The sequence below is a fragment of the Squalius cephalus genome (assembly GCF_949319135.1).
Source record: "Squalius cephalus genome assembly, chromosome: 25".
In the NCBI taxonomy this organism is placed as follows: Eukaryota; Metazoa; Chordata; class Actinopteri; order Cypriniformes; family Leuciscidae; genus Squalius; species Squalius cephalus.
Window position 1 is genome coordinate 11,765,746 of NC_137146.1, and position 14,663 is coordinate 11,780,408.

The 14,663-nt window shown below is 39.1% G+C and overlaps 1 protein-coding gene across 2 annotated transcripts in view; it reads left to right on the forward strand.

The window, feature by feature from the left end:
• Nucleotides 1-14,663, forward strand: part of flt1 (fms related receptor tyrosine kinase 1) — a 29,649-nt gene that overhangs the window by 9,257 nt on the left and 5,729 nt on the right. For both annotated transcript variants that reach the window (XM_079863124.1, XM_079863125.1), the window contains exons 6-17: nt 46-182; nt 1,684-1,855; nt 2,023-2,140; nt 2,251-2,420; nt 2,679-2,826; nt 8,126-8,246; nt 10,536-10,644; nt 11,238-11,543; nt 13,160-13,306; nt 13,393-13,521; nt 14,321-14,427; nt 14,517-14,652. In XM_079863124.1, coding sequence (XP_079719250.1) covers nt 46-182; nt 1,684-1,855; nt 2,023-2,140; nt 2,251-2,420; nt 2,679-2,826; nt 8,126-8,246; nt 10,536-10,644; nt 11,238-11,543; nt 13,160-13,306; nt 13,393-13,521; nt 14,321-14,427; nt 14,517-14,652 — 1,800 coding nt within the window. The remainder of the gene's footprint in view (nt 1-45; nt 183-1,683; nt 1,856-2,022; nt 2,141-2,250; nt 2,421-2,678; nt 2,827-8,125; nt 8,247-10,535; nt 10,645-11,237; nt 11,544-13,159; nt 13,307-13,392; nt 13,522-14,320; nt 14,428-14,516; nt 14,653-14,663) is intronic.

Genomic DNA, 14,663 nt, shown 5'->3' on the forward strand with positions numbered 1-14,663 from the left:
AAATTTAGATTTTCAAACAATGTACCGTTTTCCTTCTTTTTGCAGTAAATAAAATCCTGGACGTGTATTTAAACAGCACGGGTTTGCTCCACACGTTACAAGGCGAGATTTTAGCACTGAACTGCACCGTTACAGCTGAATGGAACTCCAGGGTGTCCATTACCTGGACATACCCACAAAAGGTGTGTTTTTACCCATTATGCATTTGTTCTTTATGAAATGCTATTTCTAAAATCTTTATTCTGCAATTGGTATAATCAGAATCTATAATATTCTGTTGTGAAATGTACAGTACAGTAGCATGAGCTCACCTTGATGCATCACTACTAATTTTATTAGTTCCAAAACTGATCAGAAAGAAAATTTAGTTGCATTCAATTCAAGTTGATTTGTATAGCACTTTTCATGATATATTTTAAAGCAGCTTAACATAAAATGCTTGTTTCAATGAGTTTGTTTAATATCCCTTAGAGCATATCCCTTTATATCCCTTTTCTGCTTATACATTTTAGAACACATTGAACACAAATTGTACTCAGATTTGCCAAGATATCAAAGTCTGCCAAGTTTCAATATAAACTGAAACAGTTTTCATCAAATTCTTCAAAATTAACAAAAAAATCATTCATAACAAAATTAAAAGTACACTTTTGGCACAGCGGTTAAAAAACAAAACTGCATGCATTTTGTGGAAGAACATTGTTTTGGCTGTGCTTTGGCTCTGCGTGACTGTGCGGATGAATATGGTTATCCTACTGCTCATAAAACAATCACTATTAGCCTTAAGAGATGTAACCAGTTTAGAGGGAAAGGATCTCAAGCTGACTAGCTGAAGACGTTACTGAAGCTTTGCCCATTAATAGACATGATACTTCCTTGAAAATAAATTCCAACACAGCGCTACAACAACCATGATGAAATTACTGTTCACAATTGATAATGCTTTACCAATGAACTCTGTTAGAGAGCTACATATGTAATATGATATTTATCTGTTTAATACAATACCATACTCACCTGTTGAGTAATAAAAACACCATCTCCGCGACGCTTTTACAACATTTCCAATCCCTCAGTTCTCGCCTCTCCGAAAAGCCAAGCCAATGTTGATTCTTGTTTTATTACGAGCTCTGTCTCGTTCTCTTTTTGCCAGCAGATTTTCCGCTGTTCAGAGGTTATTTTACGTGTCAAAGTAGCCGGAGCAGCTTTTCTCTATTTACGAATGTGACATATGCAATTTCCTGTGAAAACCATCTCGTCAGTTCACCCCTTAAAATAATAGGTTAATATAGTGAAAAAGGGTAAGACAAAACATGTTTTGGAAGAATTGATTGAAGAGTGATGATGTATTGACACATTATTTAAATTTTGTTCATTTTAAACAAAAAAAGTTATATAGTGTACCTTTTAAATTACAAATGAATCATTTTTTTTAAATCAATTATTAGTAAAGAAATGTATATGTATTTTTGGCAGCTAGAATATTTTTCAGTTACTGTTTGTGCACTACGGAGGCATTGTTTTATAGACATTAGCTTTAAAATGTAGCGTTTTAAATGGTCCGTTAACGTACAGCTCTTCTGTAGCCCTCATTTCCTCTGAAAACCATGTTGTTTATATTTTTCTTGTCTGGAACAAAATAATTCTTTGTGACACAGTTTGCTCTGCTTGTTTGTAATTTAGGCTAATGGATCGGCCACTATCAGCAGACGCATATCAAGGAGCAGAACCAACATGCTGTTCTACAGTGTTCTCACCATCCCCAAACTGAGCAAAGCAGACAGAGGACTCTACAAATGTCATGTGACAAGTGGTCCATCCAAGCGAGACACAAATACGACGGTTATTGTCTATGGTGAGTTTTAGAATTTTACTCTGCCCCCCCCCCCCCCCCCTCCCACCCCCCAAACTAATTGTACTTTTTCTCAAATGGATTCGTATTCACTATTTACAGCTTTCTACCTCTCAGTCGTCCACATGTATGTTTCTGATTGTCCAATTTTCCTGTCTGTCTGTTCCCAGACCAGCCTTTCATTCGACTCAAGCACAGAAATAGCCCTGTGGTTCAGGCTTTTGCAGGACAGAAATCGTTCCGTCTTACTCCAAAACTAAAGGCTTTCCCTGCACCTGAAGTCATCTGGTACAATTTCCTTTCATCACATTGTTGAGCTGCTAAATGATGTTTGCAGATGTTCATTATTAAAGTATATATATTTGGAAAAAATCTCAACAGCTGAATCTATTGCTTAGGTTGAAGGATGGGATGGTCGCAGCCGAGCGGTGCTCCCGTTACCACGTAGACGGGTTTTCCCTGGTTATTCGGGATGTAGCGGAAGAGGACGCAGGAATCTACACCATTCTTACTGGGATCCAGCAGTATGGACTTTTCCAGAACCTCACACTCACATTGGTGGTAAATGGTGAGACTTAAGATGAAGAGATCTTTCTTAATGTTATATGACTGTTTCTTTTCAGATCCATATTCAACAAAACAGTTTTGTAACTACTCCACTAATAACTACTTTGAGCCAAAAGTTTAAAATAAAATTGTTGAAAAAAAAAAAAAAATTCAAATTGATTAAAAATATTCCTGTAGTTTTACAATTATTTATTTATTAATGGAAACTATGACAATGGGACCTAACATCCTTTTCTCCTCTATCAAAATCTGTTCACAGTGAAGCCACAGATTGGAGAGAAGACAGTTTCCTCTCATCAACCCGGGACAGTCCAGCGAGGCAGCAGACAAGCCCTGCACTGCACCTCTCACGGTGTCCCACCACCTCAAATCCAATGGCTTTGGCATCCGTGCCCTCCGAAAGGCCTGTAAGTTCACCATCCATGCAGAAACACAATAATGATTGTCCAATATGTAATAAGGCAGTGATTAATGCACATTGAAATCATATATACGTCAAATCAAATACACAACCTTATTAGTGTGTGCTAAAGCCACTCACATAACCATACATTATTTGCATTTTTAGGAAGGTTTTGACCTCTGCAAGCTCTCTAAAACCCCATTTTATTTCACACTATCATGTTTTAAAAAGTGAAAGCATTACAGTGAACTTTCTAAATTTGAAAACATTTCCCCAATGACTGACCAATCGTGTCCTTATTGCCCTTTAGTCACAGAGGAAAGGGATACAGTGAAGAATACTGGGTCAGGGCCAAAAATTCAGTCACTTTTAATTTAGTATTTGATGCAGGTGAAAAAACACATCCGAGACAATGTAATTTTGCTAGGTTTGGATTTCCCACACTAGACTAAGTTAGATATCCTCCCCATAATTGCGTAATGTCCTGAAACCATTTTAAATAGTTCAGTTATTTCACACTGTACCTGGTCACATTGTGTTTGATGTGTTTTTTTTTTAGAATGAATGCACATATGAGTGGAGACGTGTCTATATTTACACACACACACACACTCATGCATGTATGCATGTATGTGTGTGTGTTTTTGTGAATAGAGACCTGTTTTGTCTAATTCAGCATGTGTTCAGACAGGGTTTCCTCTTAGCCTGCAGAACAGATGCTTGAGAAGGCCTTTCATGTGTGTGTCTCTATTCATTTTTGTGTGGATGCAGACGCTCGTGTGTATGTGTTTGTATTTGTGTGAATGTGTGTGCCTGGTACAGTCACAGAACTGAATTTAACTCCCGAGTTGAAAGTGCAGACAAAAGCACTTCAAAAGAAGCCAGTTCCGTGCTTACAAGCACAATTTGTTCGTTTCTAAATCAAACACTATGATTTAATGAACTTCCTGTGCAGAATGCTGGCTGTTTATTATTTTGATTGCTCAGACGCATCCTGCCATGCCTTCTTCAATGTCTGACACACCACATATCCACCGTTCTCATGAGAAAAATTTAGCAAGCATTACTCAGAGGAGATCATCTCACAGAAACACCATTCCACATACATTCCTGACTTACTCCCATATTTACACTGAGGTTTTGGTTACACTTTAAGTAACATTGCACCTACATGTCAACTAACTCTCATTAGAGTATTAGTAGAGTATTAATAGACTGTTAGGGGTTAGTAGAATAAGTTTACAAGTACTGCAAAGTAACTTAGTAAACTGCAAAGTCGGCAGTACACTGTTGCTGCCTTAAACCAAAGAATCAATCCAAGTTGATTGTACTTGAAATTGTAAGTCATTTCAACTAAAATTATATTAACTGGCTTAAAAATGAGTTGAATCTTGTATAATTTTTTTTTAATTAAAAATTGCTTAACTTATTTGATGAGTTAAAACAATGTAAAAACATATGTTGTCATATAATTTGTTAAAGAAAAAGAAAAAAAGATATGATCAATAAGTTATGACAGCCTATTTTTTTTACATTGCGTTAACTCATCAAAATAAGTTAAGCAAATTTAATTTAAATTTAAATTTAAACAAATAAGTAAGTTAAGTTGAAATGACTTAAATATCCAAGTTGATTGTACTTAAATATTTGATGCAGCAACTTTTTTTTACAGTATAGATTGTTTGTTGGGGGACCATCAAGAGAAGATATTAAGCAGAATGTCTACTTAAGAGTTAGTTGACATGCAATGTTACTTATAGCCAATAGAATGGCTAAAGGGCACCATCAAAATAAAGTGTTACAAGTGTTAAAGTTTTATGAAATCCACAAACCCTGAAAGTATTACTCTTATATGACACTGCCTTTTCTACTCCAAATTTGTCCATTTTTAGGTCAGGCTTCCCCTTATTGTACTGACATTGTGACATGTTAGATTGGTGATATTTTCTTGGCCTATTCTTTGAGTGCTTCCTAAAAGAACTAAAAATGAAATGTCACTGAGAGGAAAACTCTTGTTGGTTAGAATAATGCAACAGACTCCCAGTATGTGCCAGCCGTCCTTCATGCATTCTTAAAGCGATAGTTCACCCAAAAATGCAAATTCTGTCATCGTTTACTCAGTATTGACAATGTTTGGTCCCTATTGGCTTTTTTATTATTTTGACAAAAACAACTGAAACATTCTTCAAAGTGACCTATTTTGTGTTCTGCTGAAGAAAGTCATAGAGTCAGTGTTGTTTATCACTGATATACTATTGTAATTTTTGTTAATATTTTGAATTAGTTTTTATTTTTATATTTTAAGTTTTCATTAAAAAAAATGTATATGTCTATATAGCTTTTATTAGGCCTTAGATTATTTAGTTTTAAATGTAAATTTAAAATTTAAATTTGAACTAAATGTAAATTAGAAATGATGAATAAATTTATATTAATTTATATTAATTTTCATTTTTTATATATTTTATTATATTTCAGTTAATGTTTATTGTATTTCCGATTTTTTATTTTTTTAGTTTAAGTTTTATTTAATAATAATAACCCTGCATAGAGATTTGGAACAACATTTTTTAATGAACTATCTCTTTAAGAAATGCTTTGGTGTTCTATTTACTGGCCCACCCAGAATCTACAGCCTCAAATTTCCTCGGAGTATGAACACTCATCATTGACAAAGTTTATTAAAAAGTCAATTAATTATGCTTTCAGTTACCAATAAGTGTCTACTAAACTTAGTTTAACACGTTACCGTGTTTAAATCCATTCTGGGGGAGTTTGTGCTAAAATGCATGAAAATGCAGGAAATGCCCACATCTGGGCCTGCCTTTATGATATAATTTTTTATCATTCGCATATTGATTTTGCTGAGATACTCTGCATTGCATCAATTAAAGTTCAAAAAGTATATATGATAAAAAAAAATGAAATCACTGTGTAAAGCTTGATCATTGAAAGGTATTGTATGTACGTTCTGTTGAGAGGTCTTGACTGGCTGGACCCTGACTCAGGCCCTTATTCTTTATAGCAGCCCGGCGCGGCTGGCCTGACGCTGCGGTGGAGGAGGCCCAGGGAGAGTGGAGTTGTGGGCCGGGCCGGCCTGATAGCGGCTGGATGGGCTTTAGCTCGGCCATGGGAACAGCAGCACTCTTATCTCAGCCAGGCAGGAGGCGCAGACGGGCTTCCTGTGCGAAAAATCAGAGCGCTTTTCCTCTCGTTGTTTGGCTTCCTCCCCGACGCGAGACAGCTTCCCAGCAGCGTGATTGTCCCTCCGTCTTCAAACGTGGCACAGTCCGCTTCCTCAGAAGCTTGATCTATTCTTGAGAGTCCCTGATCCCACACACACACCCTCCTCCCCACTTTACTGATCCCCCACAATCCCCCTCACCTGTCCTGCCACACTCACAAATAACCCTACAACTGCCAGTGCCCTTCCTTATCCAGCCACCCCAGAGACGTGACTTAAAGCAGGCCTTCTCACAAGGATCCAGAACAGCTGGGCTCACACAGGACGGAGAGGCTGATATCTCTGCACCCCTGGAACTACCTTCTAATTTATTCCTTTTTTTTTTGTTTGTTTTTGTTTTTTGTTCAGAGACAGTTTTTTCTGCTCTTCCTCTTTCTGAGCGTGATCCCCATCCATACACTGCCTGGTGCTGCTTTGCTTTTTGTGTTCTTGAGTGGTACTATAAAGGATGTATGAACCAAGCCTCCATCTCCAAAGCCCAGACCATCAGTTATAGTTCTAACATCCACAAAAGCTGTGAGTTCAGATTGTACAAGATGAAAATATCCTGTATCTACTATCTTGACGTGAGCCAAGGAGGGCAGAGAAAACCGAGGCTCGCTATTTGGATTTCTCTTTTTTTTTTCCATTTTTTTTTTTTTTTTTTCAGACTGGATCTGGCCCAGAATGCCTGCTGTGTAGGAGTTCTGATGGGCCAGAAATTAATGACAAAAGCTCTGTGTCATCCTATATGTCAACTTATGTCACACTCTTCCACTTCACGGTGATGCTGTGTATTACAGTTGCTTTATTTTGTGCTGAAAAAAGGATCCTGCCTGTTAGTATGCAAGTGTTTGCGTGTGTTGAGTGAGTGTTTGTGTGTTTGTTTCTACTCTACGGGTCTCTCCCAATGTGATTCGCCCCTTTTTATACAGATTGTCTATGAGTAATATATGATTCTAATATTTAATAATTTTATACAACTAACTTACTTATGGTAAATATTAATAATTGCCAAATGTGTAAGAACGCTGATAAAAAAAATGTATTTTTAATATCTAATGTATGTGTTTATATCAAATGTATTTGCATTAAATTTGCTTGAAATTATTTGTACAATATGGTCTGTTTGGTTCCAAAAAATGCATATGTGAAGTTCTCGATGATGGCAAAGGTGTCGCTGAAATATTGGGTGACTGTTTCTTGACTGATGCTTTTCTAGACAATAAAACAAAGTAAATTTCATAATGACCCACTGAAGTCAGTTCATAATACTGTACGCAGGCACACTGGGTACATGGATGAAGGTGTTTTGAATGCAGAATGAGTGAGGATGTTTGTGATAAAACAAATGGGTGTTTGAAGTCTCTGTCTCTCTCACTCTCTGTGTGCGTGTCTGTATGAGAGAGCGAATGTTCCCGGAGAGCCGTGGGAGAGTGGACTTGACTGTGTGTTTGAGAAGTGCTGTTGTCATGATCAGGGTGGGACATACGAGGACAGAACACTCACTGTCTCAGCCAAATAGGAAGAGCAATCAGAAAGAGTCGTCAAAGCCAGGGAGGGGTAGCAGGGCGGTGGGCACACAGTCACGGACAAATACCCATCACCAGGGCCACCGAAACCTTGCTCCGAAGATTAGAGACCTTAAAAAATTGGCATGGATAAGATAATGGGATAAATGCCTGAAGTTAGTGTGCAAATTGGAGGAGAGGTTGGGACTTCGGAAGCATGGCCGGGATGATTTACAGGCAGGAAAGGGAACACATCCAAGCCCCACACATTGCTAATTAAGGAACACTTCAACGAGTGTCACCATATCCTAATACGGATGACACGCACACACACACACACTGAGAAAAGAAATTCCAAAAGAAATTCCAAAGAAAAAATTCCATAAGATGAATAAAGTGAAAAATCAATTCCCAAGAGACCTGTGATAAGATGTTTCCGGTCTTCCCCTTTTGGGCCACAGCTGCGCCACACATCTGTGTCTTGTGACATCACTGCATCGACACTTGTGAACTGAGAGTGCTGTCGTTCTCTCTTCCTCTTTCTCGTCCTCTGTCTTCCTCTCTCTAAGATGTGAGAAGCCTCCTCCTTCCTCCTGGACTCCAGTCAGCGAGAAGACAGAAGTCACGTCCACCCACAATCCCATCCTGACCATCGGCCACAGACAGGAAGTGTTAGAAGGGAAGAATAAGGTGAGTGTTCTAGTGGGTGGACTGATCATAGGGAGAGACAAAATGAATACGCAAGAGGGCACACAAGAACGCAAAAGTACTCCCCCGGGATTCACAGAAGCAACACAAGTGCATCTGCTCTCAGTTCTGTGTTCCAAAAAATATCTCTAGACAACTTACTAGAAAAACATTAAAGGATTCATTACAAGAATACACCATCTCCAGCCTCCATTCAAGTTCCTGAATCAGCATGGTTGGTTGCAGGAATATCAATACAATAATAACGATAACAATATTGTTAAAATAAGGTACTAAAATAAATTTTCAATTTGATAAATAACCTCCTTGCATAAGAAACATTGAGGAAACATAATCCATTCTCCCACCCCCATGGTGAGAGATATCATTGTAATGTCTTAAAGGGATAGTTCACTTTGAAATTAAATTTTGGTATGTTTTAGCTTACCTCAAGGGCATCCAAGATGTAGGTGTCTTTTTTTTCCGCAGTAGTTTCAATTTTGATATTTTTAGGTCAAACCGTTCTTGTCTGTCAGTCATATAATGCAGGTCTGTGGTCACTGTCTCAAAGAGCATGCACAGAGTCCAAATTAAAACAATTCCCCATTGTCCAAATTAAACAATTCCCCATCGTAAGTACACATTGATGGCCTAAGACACGAAACGAGCGGTTTGTGTGAGAAAACGAACAGTATTTATATCGCTTTTACCTCTTGTAACACAGCCACGTCCAAGTGATCTGAGGGCGCGCGCGCATCCTGGTGTGTGACGTGTACGCAGACTGGTGCATAGATATATATACACTAGATGTCGCCTTAAATACATTAGTTCCAATGAACTGCCGTAGACAAGGCGACATCTAGTGTATATATATGCACCAGTCTGCACACACGTCACACACCAGGATGCGCGCGCGCCCTCAGATCACTTGGACGTGGCTGTGTTACAAGAGGTAAAAACGATATAAATACTGTTCGTTTTCTCACACAAACTGCTCGTTTCGTGTCTTAGGCCATCAATGTGTACTTACGATGGGGAATTGTTTAATTTGGACTCTGTGCATGCTCTTTGAGACAGTGACCACAGACCTGCATTAAATGACTGACAGACAAGAACGGTTTGACCTAAAAATATCAAAATTGAAACTACTGCGGAAAAAAAGACACCTACATCTTTGATGCCCTTGAGGTAAGCTAAAACATACCAAAATTTAATTTCAAAGTGAACTATCCCTTTAAAAGTCGTTGATTCTGTGCTGTATGGGGATGGATCTTAACCGGTATCACTTTAACTTGTATTAGAACCTCCTTTTACAAGAAACATTGGGGAACAGAATCCAGTGGCGGACAATCTGTGTGAATCAGTTCCCAATCCCCATTAAGAGACATGATGATGTAGTATAGCTTTCAAGTTGTTGATTCCATCCCGTTTGGGAATGGATATTAACTATTATTAATTTGATAAATATTAGAACCTCCTTGAATAAGAAAAAAGCTCGATGGCGAGCAATCCGACTGTCTGAATCAGTTCCCAACCCCCATCAAGAGACATGATGATATAGTGGCTTTAAAGTTGTTGATTCCATCCCGTTTGGGAATGGATCTTAACGGGTATAAGTTTGATAAATATTAGAACCTCCTTGTACAAGAAACATGGGGAACAGAATCCAATGCAAACAATCCGGCTGTCTGAATCAGTCCCCCACCCCGGAGAGATATGTTGATGTAGTGATGTAAAAGATGTTGATTCCATCCCATTTGGCGATGGATCTTAACTAGCATCAGTTTAACAAATATGAGAACCTCCTTGTATAAGAAACATGGTTGAACAGATCCGATTGCGAGCAATCCAGCTGTCTGAATCGTACCCCCATGGAGAGACATGCAATAGTTTCATGGGTTAAAGGTAGTTGATTATGTCCTGTTTGGGGCTGGATCTTAACTAGAACCAATAAGAACCACGGGGGAACAGAATCCAATGGTGAGCAATCCGGCTGACTGAATAGATTCCCCAACCCTAAATGGCTTAATGTTCCTGGATCAACGTCACATTATTATCAACAGAGCATGTTGCTATTATTGATTCGATTCTAATCAATCAAGATTAGAATTTGAGTAGGGATTGTGTAATGCTATGATTGTTTGATGAGAATGTAGTTCCTGGACCAACAATGGAAGTCAATGCAGGAACATATTCAAGGAAATAATACAATGCATAAGTGGTTTTATACTTTCTAGCCTTGTTTGTCTGCATGTTTGCTTGCATGCAACAGTTGTTTTTCTGTTTCTACAGACTGTAGGAGTTCTGACAGTTGGCGAAGCATTGATCTCTGGTATCTATCGCTGTGTTGCATCAAACTTAATGGGCAGAGATGAACTAGACATCCATTTCTATGTCACAGGTACTTTATATGCAAAACTAAATCTAAAAAGATGCTAAACATCCAAATATTTGACTCCCTCTCTCCCTCCTTCCCATTTTTCCACTTATCCCTCCCTCCTCCTTCCCCTTGTTTTCGAGGGTTTGCTTTTAAGCTGTGCTAAATTCAGCCACAGTGGATGTATCCCATCCTGGCTGTTGTCATAGTGACAGGGTGGAGGAGTGAACAGGAACCTGTGGCTCTTATCATGCTGCCTCCTCGTGCTGCGCATTATTTGGAGAACGCTGGTGGTGTTCGGGAAAGATAAACATTATCTTCCATCAGGAAACCCTCGAGCGGTTTCCACGGGAAATTTCAAATAGCTAAAGTAAATAGCGCGCCTTTACACTAGCGTCTTATTGCTACTTGTACTGACAATGGCTATTCAACATTGTCATCAAAGGTTATGAAAAATTCTTCTTGGTCAACACTCCGAAATGGTTTATCTGTGCTCTGTGGCCTCAAACAAAACTATGTTGTTGCCAGTAGGTCTGCATATATTCTGTCTCACTGTATCCAGGATTTATGCACAGGAAGTGGAAGTTGATTGAATCTTCTTTTGTCCACCATCACAGATGTCAAAGGAGGCCTTATCGCATCTTTAGAGGAAGAGCCCAGAGAGGGCAGGGACCTTCGTCTTGTCTGTATAGCAAATAGGCATCTCTATTCAGACCTGTCATGGTATAGAATGGCGAATCAGTCCACAGTATCAGAGGGAGCTTCAGTTCTTGGTGGGGAGCTCACAGAGGGGCACTTCTCTCACACCCTGCATCTTCTGCTGAAGAATGTGACTGCACAGGATTCAGGAACATACCGCTGCTCCGCCACACACCTGCTTACAGGAGAACGTACACACCTAGATACAGCAGTGGAGATCACAGGTGTGTCTTTAAGAGTTATTGTGCTCAACAAATAACACACACACACTCATGCTCTCATTAAAGGGATAGTTTACCCAAACATGATAATTCAGCCATCACATTTTGAGATATTTCGCAGAAAGTCCTGGTTGTTCAAAGTTACACGTCAAAACAAAAAAATGACAAAAAGTACCATAATAATAGTATATTTATAGGATGTATAATCTCTTTTGCATTCACACACACACTAATAGGCCACTTTAAGATATGGCATCCGCAAGAGTGTATTAATGCACAGGCTTAAAGGCATAGTTCACCCAAAAATTTAAATTCTTTCATTAATCACCCTCACCCTCATGTCATTCCAATGTCATTCCATCTTCAGAACACAAATGAACATCTTTTTGACAAGACCTGAGAGCTTTCTCTCTAAATAAAAGTCTGTATATAAATTTGTTCATCATATAAAGCGATCGAGTCTCTTCGGAAAATTTGGACTAAACCGCTCAGTTCATATGGATTAGTTTTACGATCCCTTTATGAACTTTTTGAAGCGTCTAGTTGTGTAGCTTTCAATCGAGGGACAGAAAGCTCTCAAATTTCATCAAAAAGATCTTCATTTGTGTTCCGAAGATGAACGAAAGTCAGTTTTGGAACGGCATGAGGGTGAGTAAATGGCTGTATGGAAAAAAGTGGGTAATTATTTCAATTTTATGGTAAATAATAGTTTTAAAACATCTGCAGAAGTGAGGCACAGAAGCCATCAGACTTCTCTGCTAATTTTGAGTCCCGTAAGGATGTGCTTGCAGACACCCACACATTTAGAGACAGAGGCGGAAAGAGAAACAAAGAGGGAGGGAGAAAGACAGAGCGAAACAGGGTCCTTGGGAACTAGAGCTTCCTGTAGCCCTTCTCTCCAAGGCTGTGTGAAGCAGAACCTCTTTGGTGTGGGAATGAGATCTAGTCAGGAGGAAGAGCACACAATGGCACTTCCCACTATGCCACATTTACAGGCTGATTCACATGGCCAAAGAACAATCAGCCAATCAGCCACTGTCACAGAACGAGGAAAGAGACAATAATCAGTTGTGTCCCAGGGGAAAATATCTGAAGTAGAAGTCAGATTATTATTCCCCTCTTTTGCTAGAGTTATGAAATCAAGCTTCATGTGAAGGATCCCTCCTTCCTCAAGGACCCTTGGGATTTTTGTTTCATGTTAACCTGGAATTATCTTATATTAATCTACATACATTTGACGCTATATTTGTAAAACTCTCAACAGCTAACCCGGAAATATCAGTTATGACACTGAATGTGTCATTAAGACCAATAGAGGGACTAAATGGCACAACTCCAGTGGCTGCTTTTCAAACATTCCAGGCCTTAATCTGCAATGAAAGAAATACAACCCACAGTCTATTCACACTTCTGTAACAATAGCGAACTGCGTAGCCTGTAAATCACTCAGCTGCTTTATAAGGCGGACATGTAATGCTAAGTGCCCCATGTGACTGTCGTGGCTTCCGTCAATCTCCCAGAGGTGTTTTTGATCTTTTTTGATTAAACTGATTCAGTGGATGTGGAACATCATGCGTAATGACCCCTGACCCAAACCCTCTTTGTCTCAAACTGTACAGTTCTGCAGGCGCCTGTGTTGCTGCGAAACCTGAGTGATCACAGTGTTAATGTAAGCAGCTCGGTCACACTCCGCTGCCCCGCTCGGGGAATTCCACACCCCCGGATCACATGGTATAAGGACCAAAGGAAGCTCCAGCAGGTGTCTGGTGAGACTAGAAAGTGTACTTTTTGAGTACTTATTTTAAGAATCCTGTAAATGAATATATTACATACCTGTTTCTTTTATTGACAGGAATTATGTTTCCAGAGGAAGGGACTATACATATCGACCGAATTACGGTTGAAGACCAGGGACTTTATACCTGTGAGGCCACCAATGAGAGGGGGTCTGTGGGGAGCTCCGCCCACATTTGGGTTCAAAGTAAGCTACTGCTTTGACAGGGGCAAATTCACTCATTTTAATGTGCAGTATTATGTAAACTCTTATCTGTTTTATGGCAAGTGTAAATTTCATAGTAATAATAATACTAATAAGAAATAACTGTAGCTCTAAAACATGGAACAGTACTCGCATTTTTTTAACTTTATCCATCAAAGAATCTTTAAAAAAGTGACAAATTTACTACAAATATAATTAGTACAACTGTTTTAGACATTGTAAACATAAGTAGATGTTGCTTGACACCAAATTAGCATATTAGAATTATTTCTGAAGGATCATGTGTAGATGGAGTAATGATGCTGAAAATTCAGCTTTGCCATCACAGGAATAAATGTCATTATAAAATATATTCAAATAGAAGACAGTTATTTTGAAATTGTAAGAATATTTCACAATATTACACAAAGATAAATGCAGCCTCGGTGAGCACAAGAGACTTTTCACTGTTTCTTTCTCTCCCATCTTTTTTTTTTCTCACACTCCCTTATTTGCTCTTTTCGGATGCTTCTAAACTCAGCGCTGAGAGGAGACGTTCACGCTGTTCTCTTTCCGATAGGTCAGGAAGGAAACTGTCTCCCATTTTCATTTCCCACAGATGGCCTTGGCTTTTCAACCCTTAAACTGTTTACCTATTTCTATGTATGTTCATTTGTTTAGCTGTTTCTATAGAGGCTAATGCATTACTCATGACCTATAGGGAGTTGTCATGCTCATGGGGGACGAATCCGTTCCAGGTCATGTCCCACTCTTTTTCAACACTTATTTATGTATCCTATAGGTTCATCTGAATTCCTTTCTCTGGAGATCCCGACTCTAGCATGTACATGTGTTGTGGCCACTCTCTTCTGGCTGCTTCTTACACTGTTAATTCGGAAACTCAAACAGGTGAGAGGCCAAAAACATTTGAAGGCCAAAAAAATACTTATATTACTGTACCATGTAATATACATCTATATTATGTGGTTCATTCTCAGCCAAACTCCACTGATGGCAAAGCAGAGTACCTGCCAATCATCCTGCACCCAGGGGAGGAGCCTCTGCTTGAGCACCATGACAGGTTACAGTATGACTCCGCCCAATGGGAGTTTCCACGTGACCGCCTTAAACTGGGTAAATTGTGT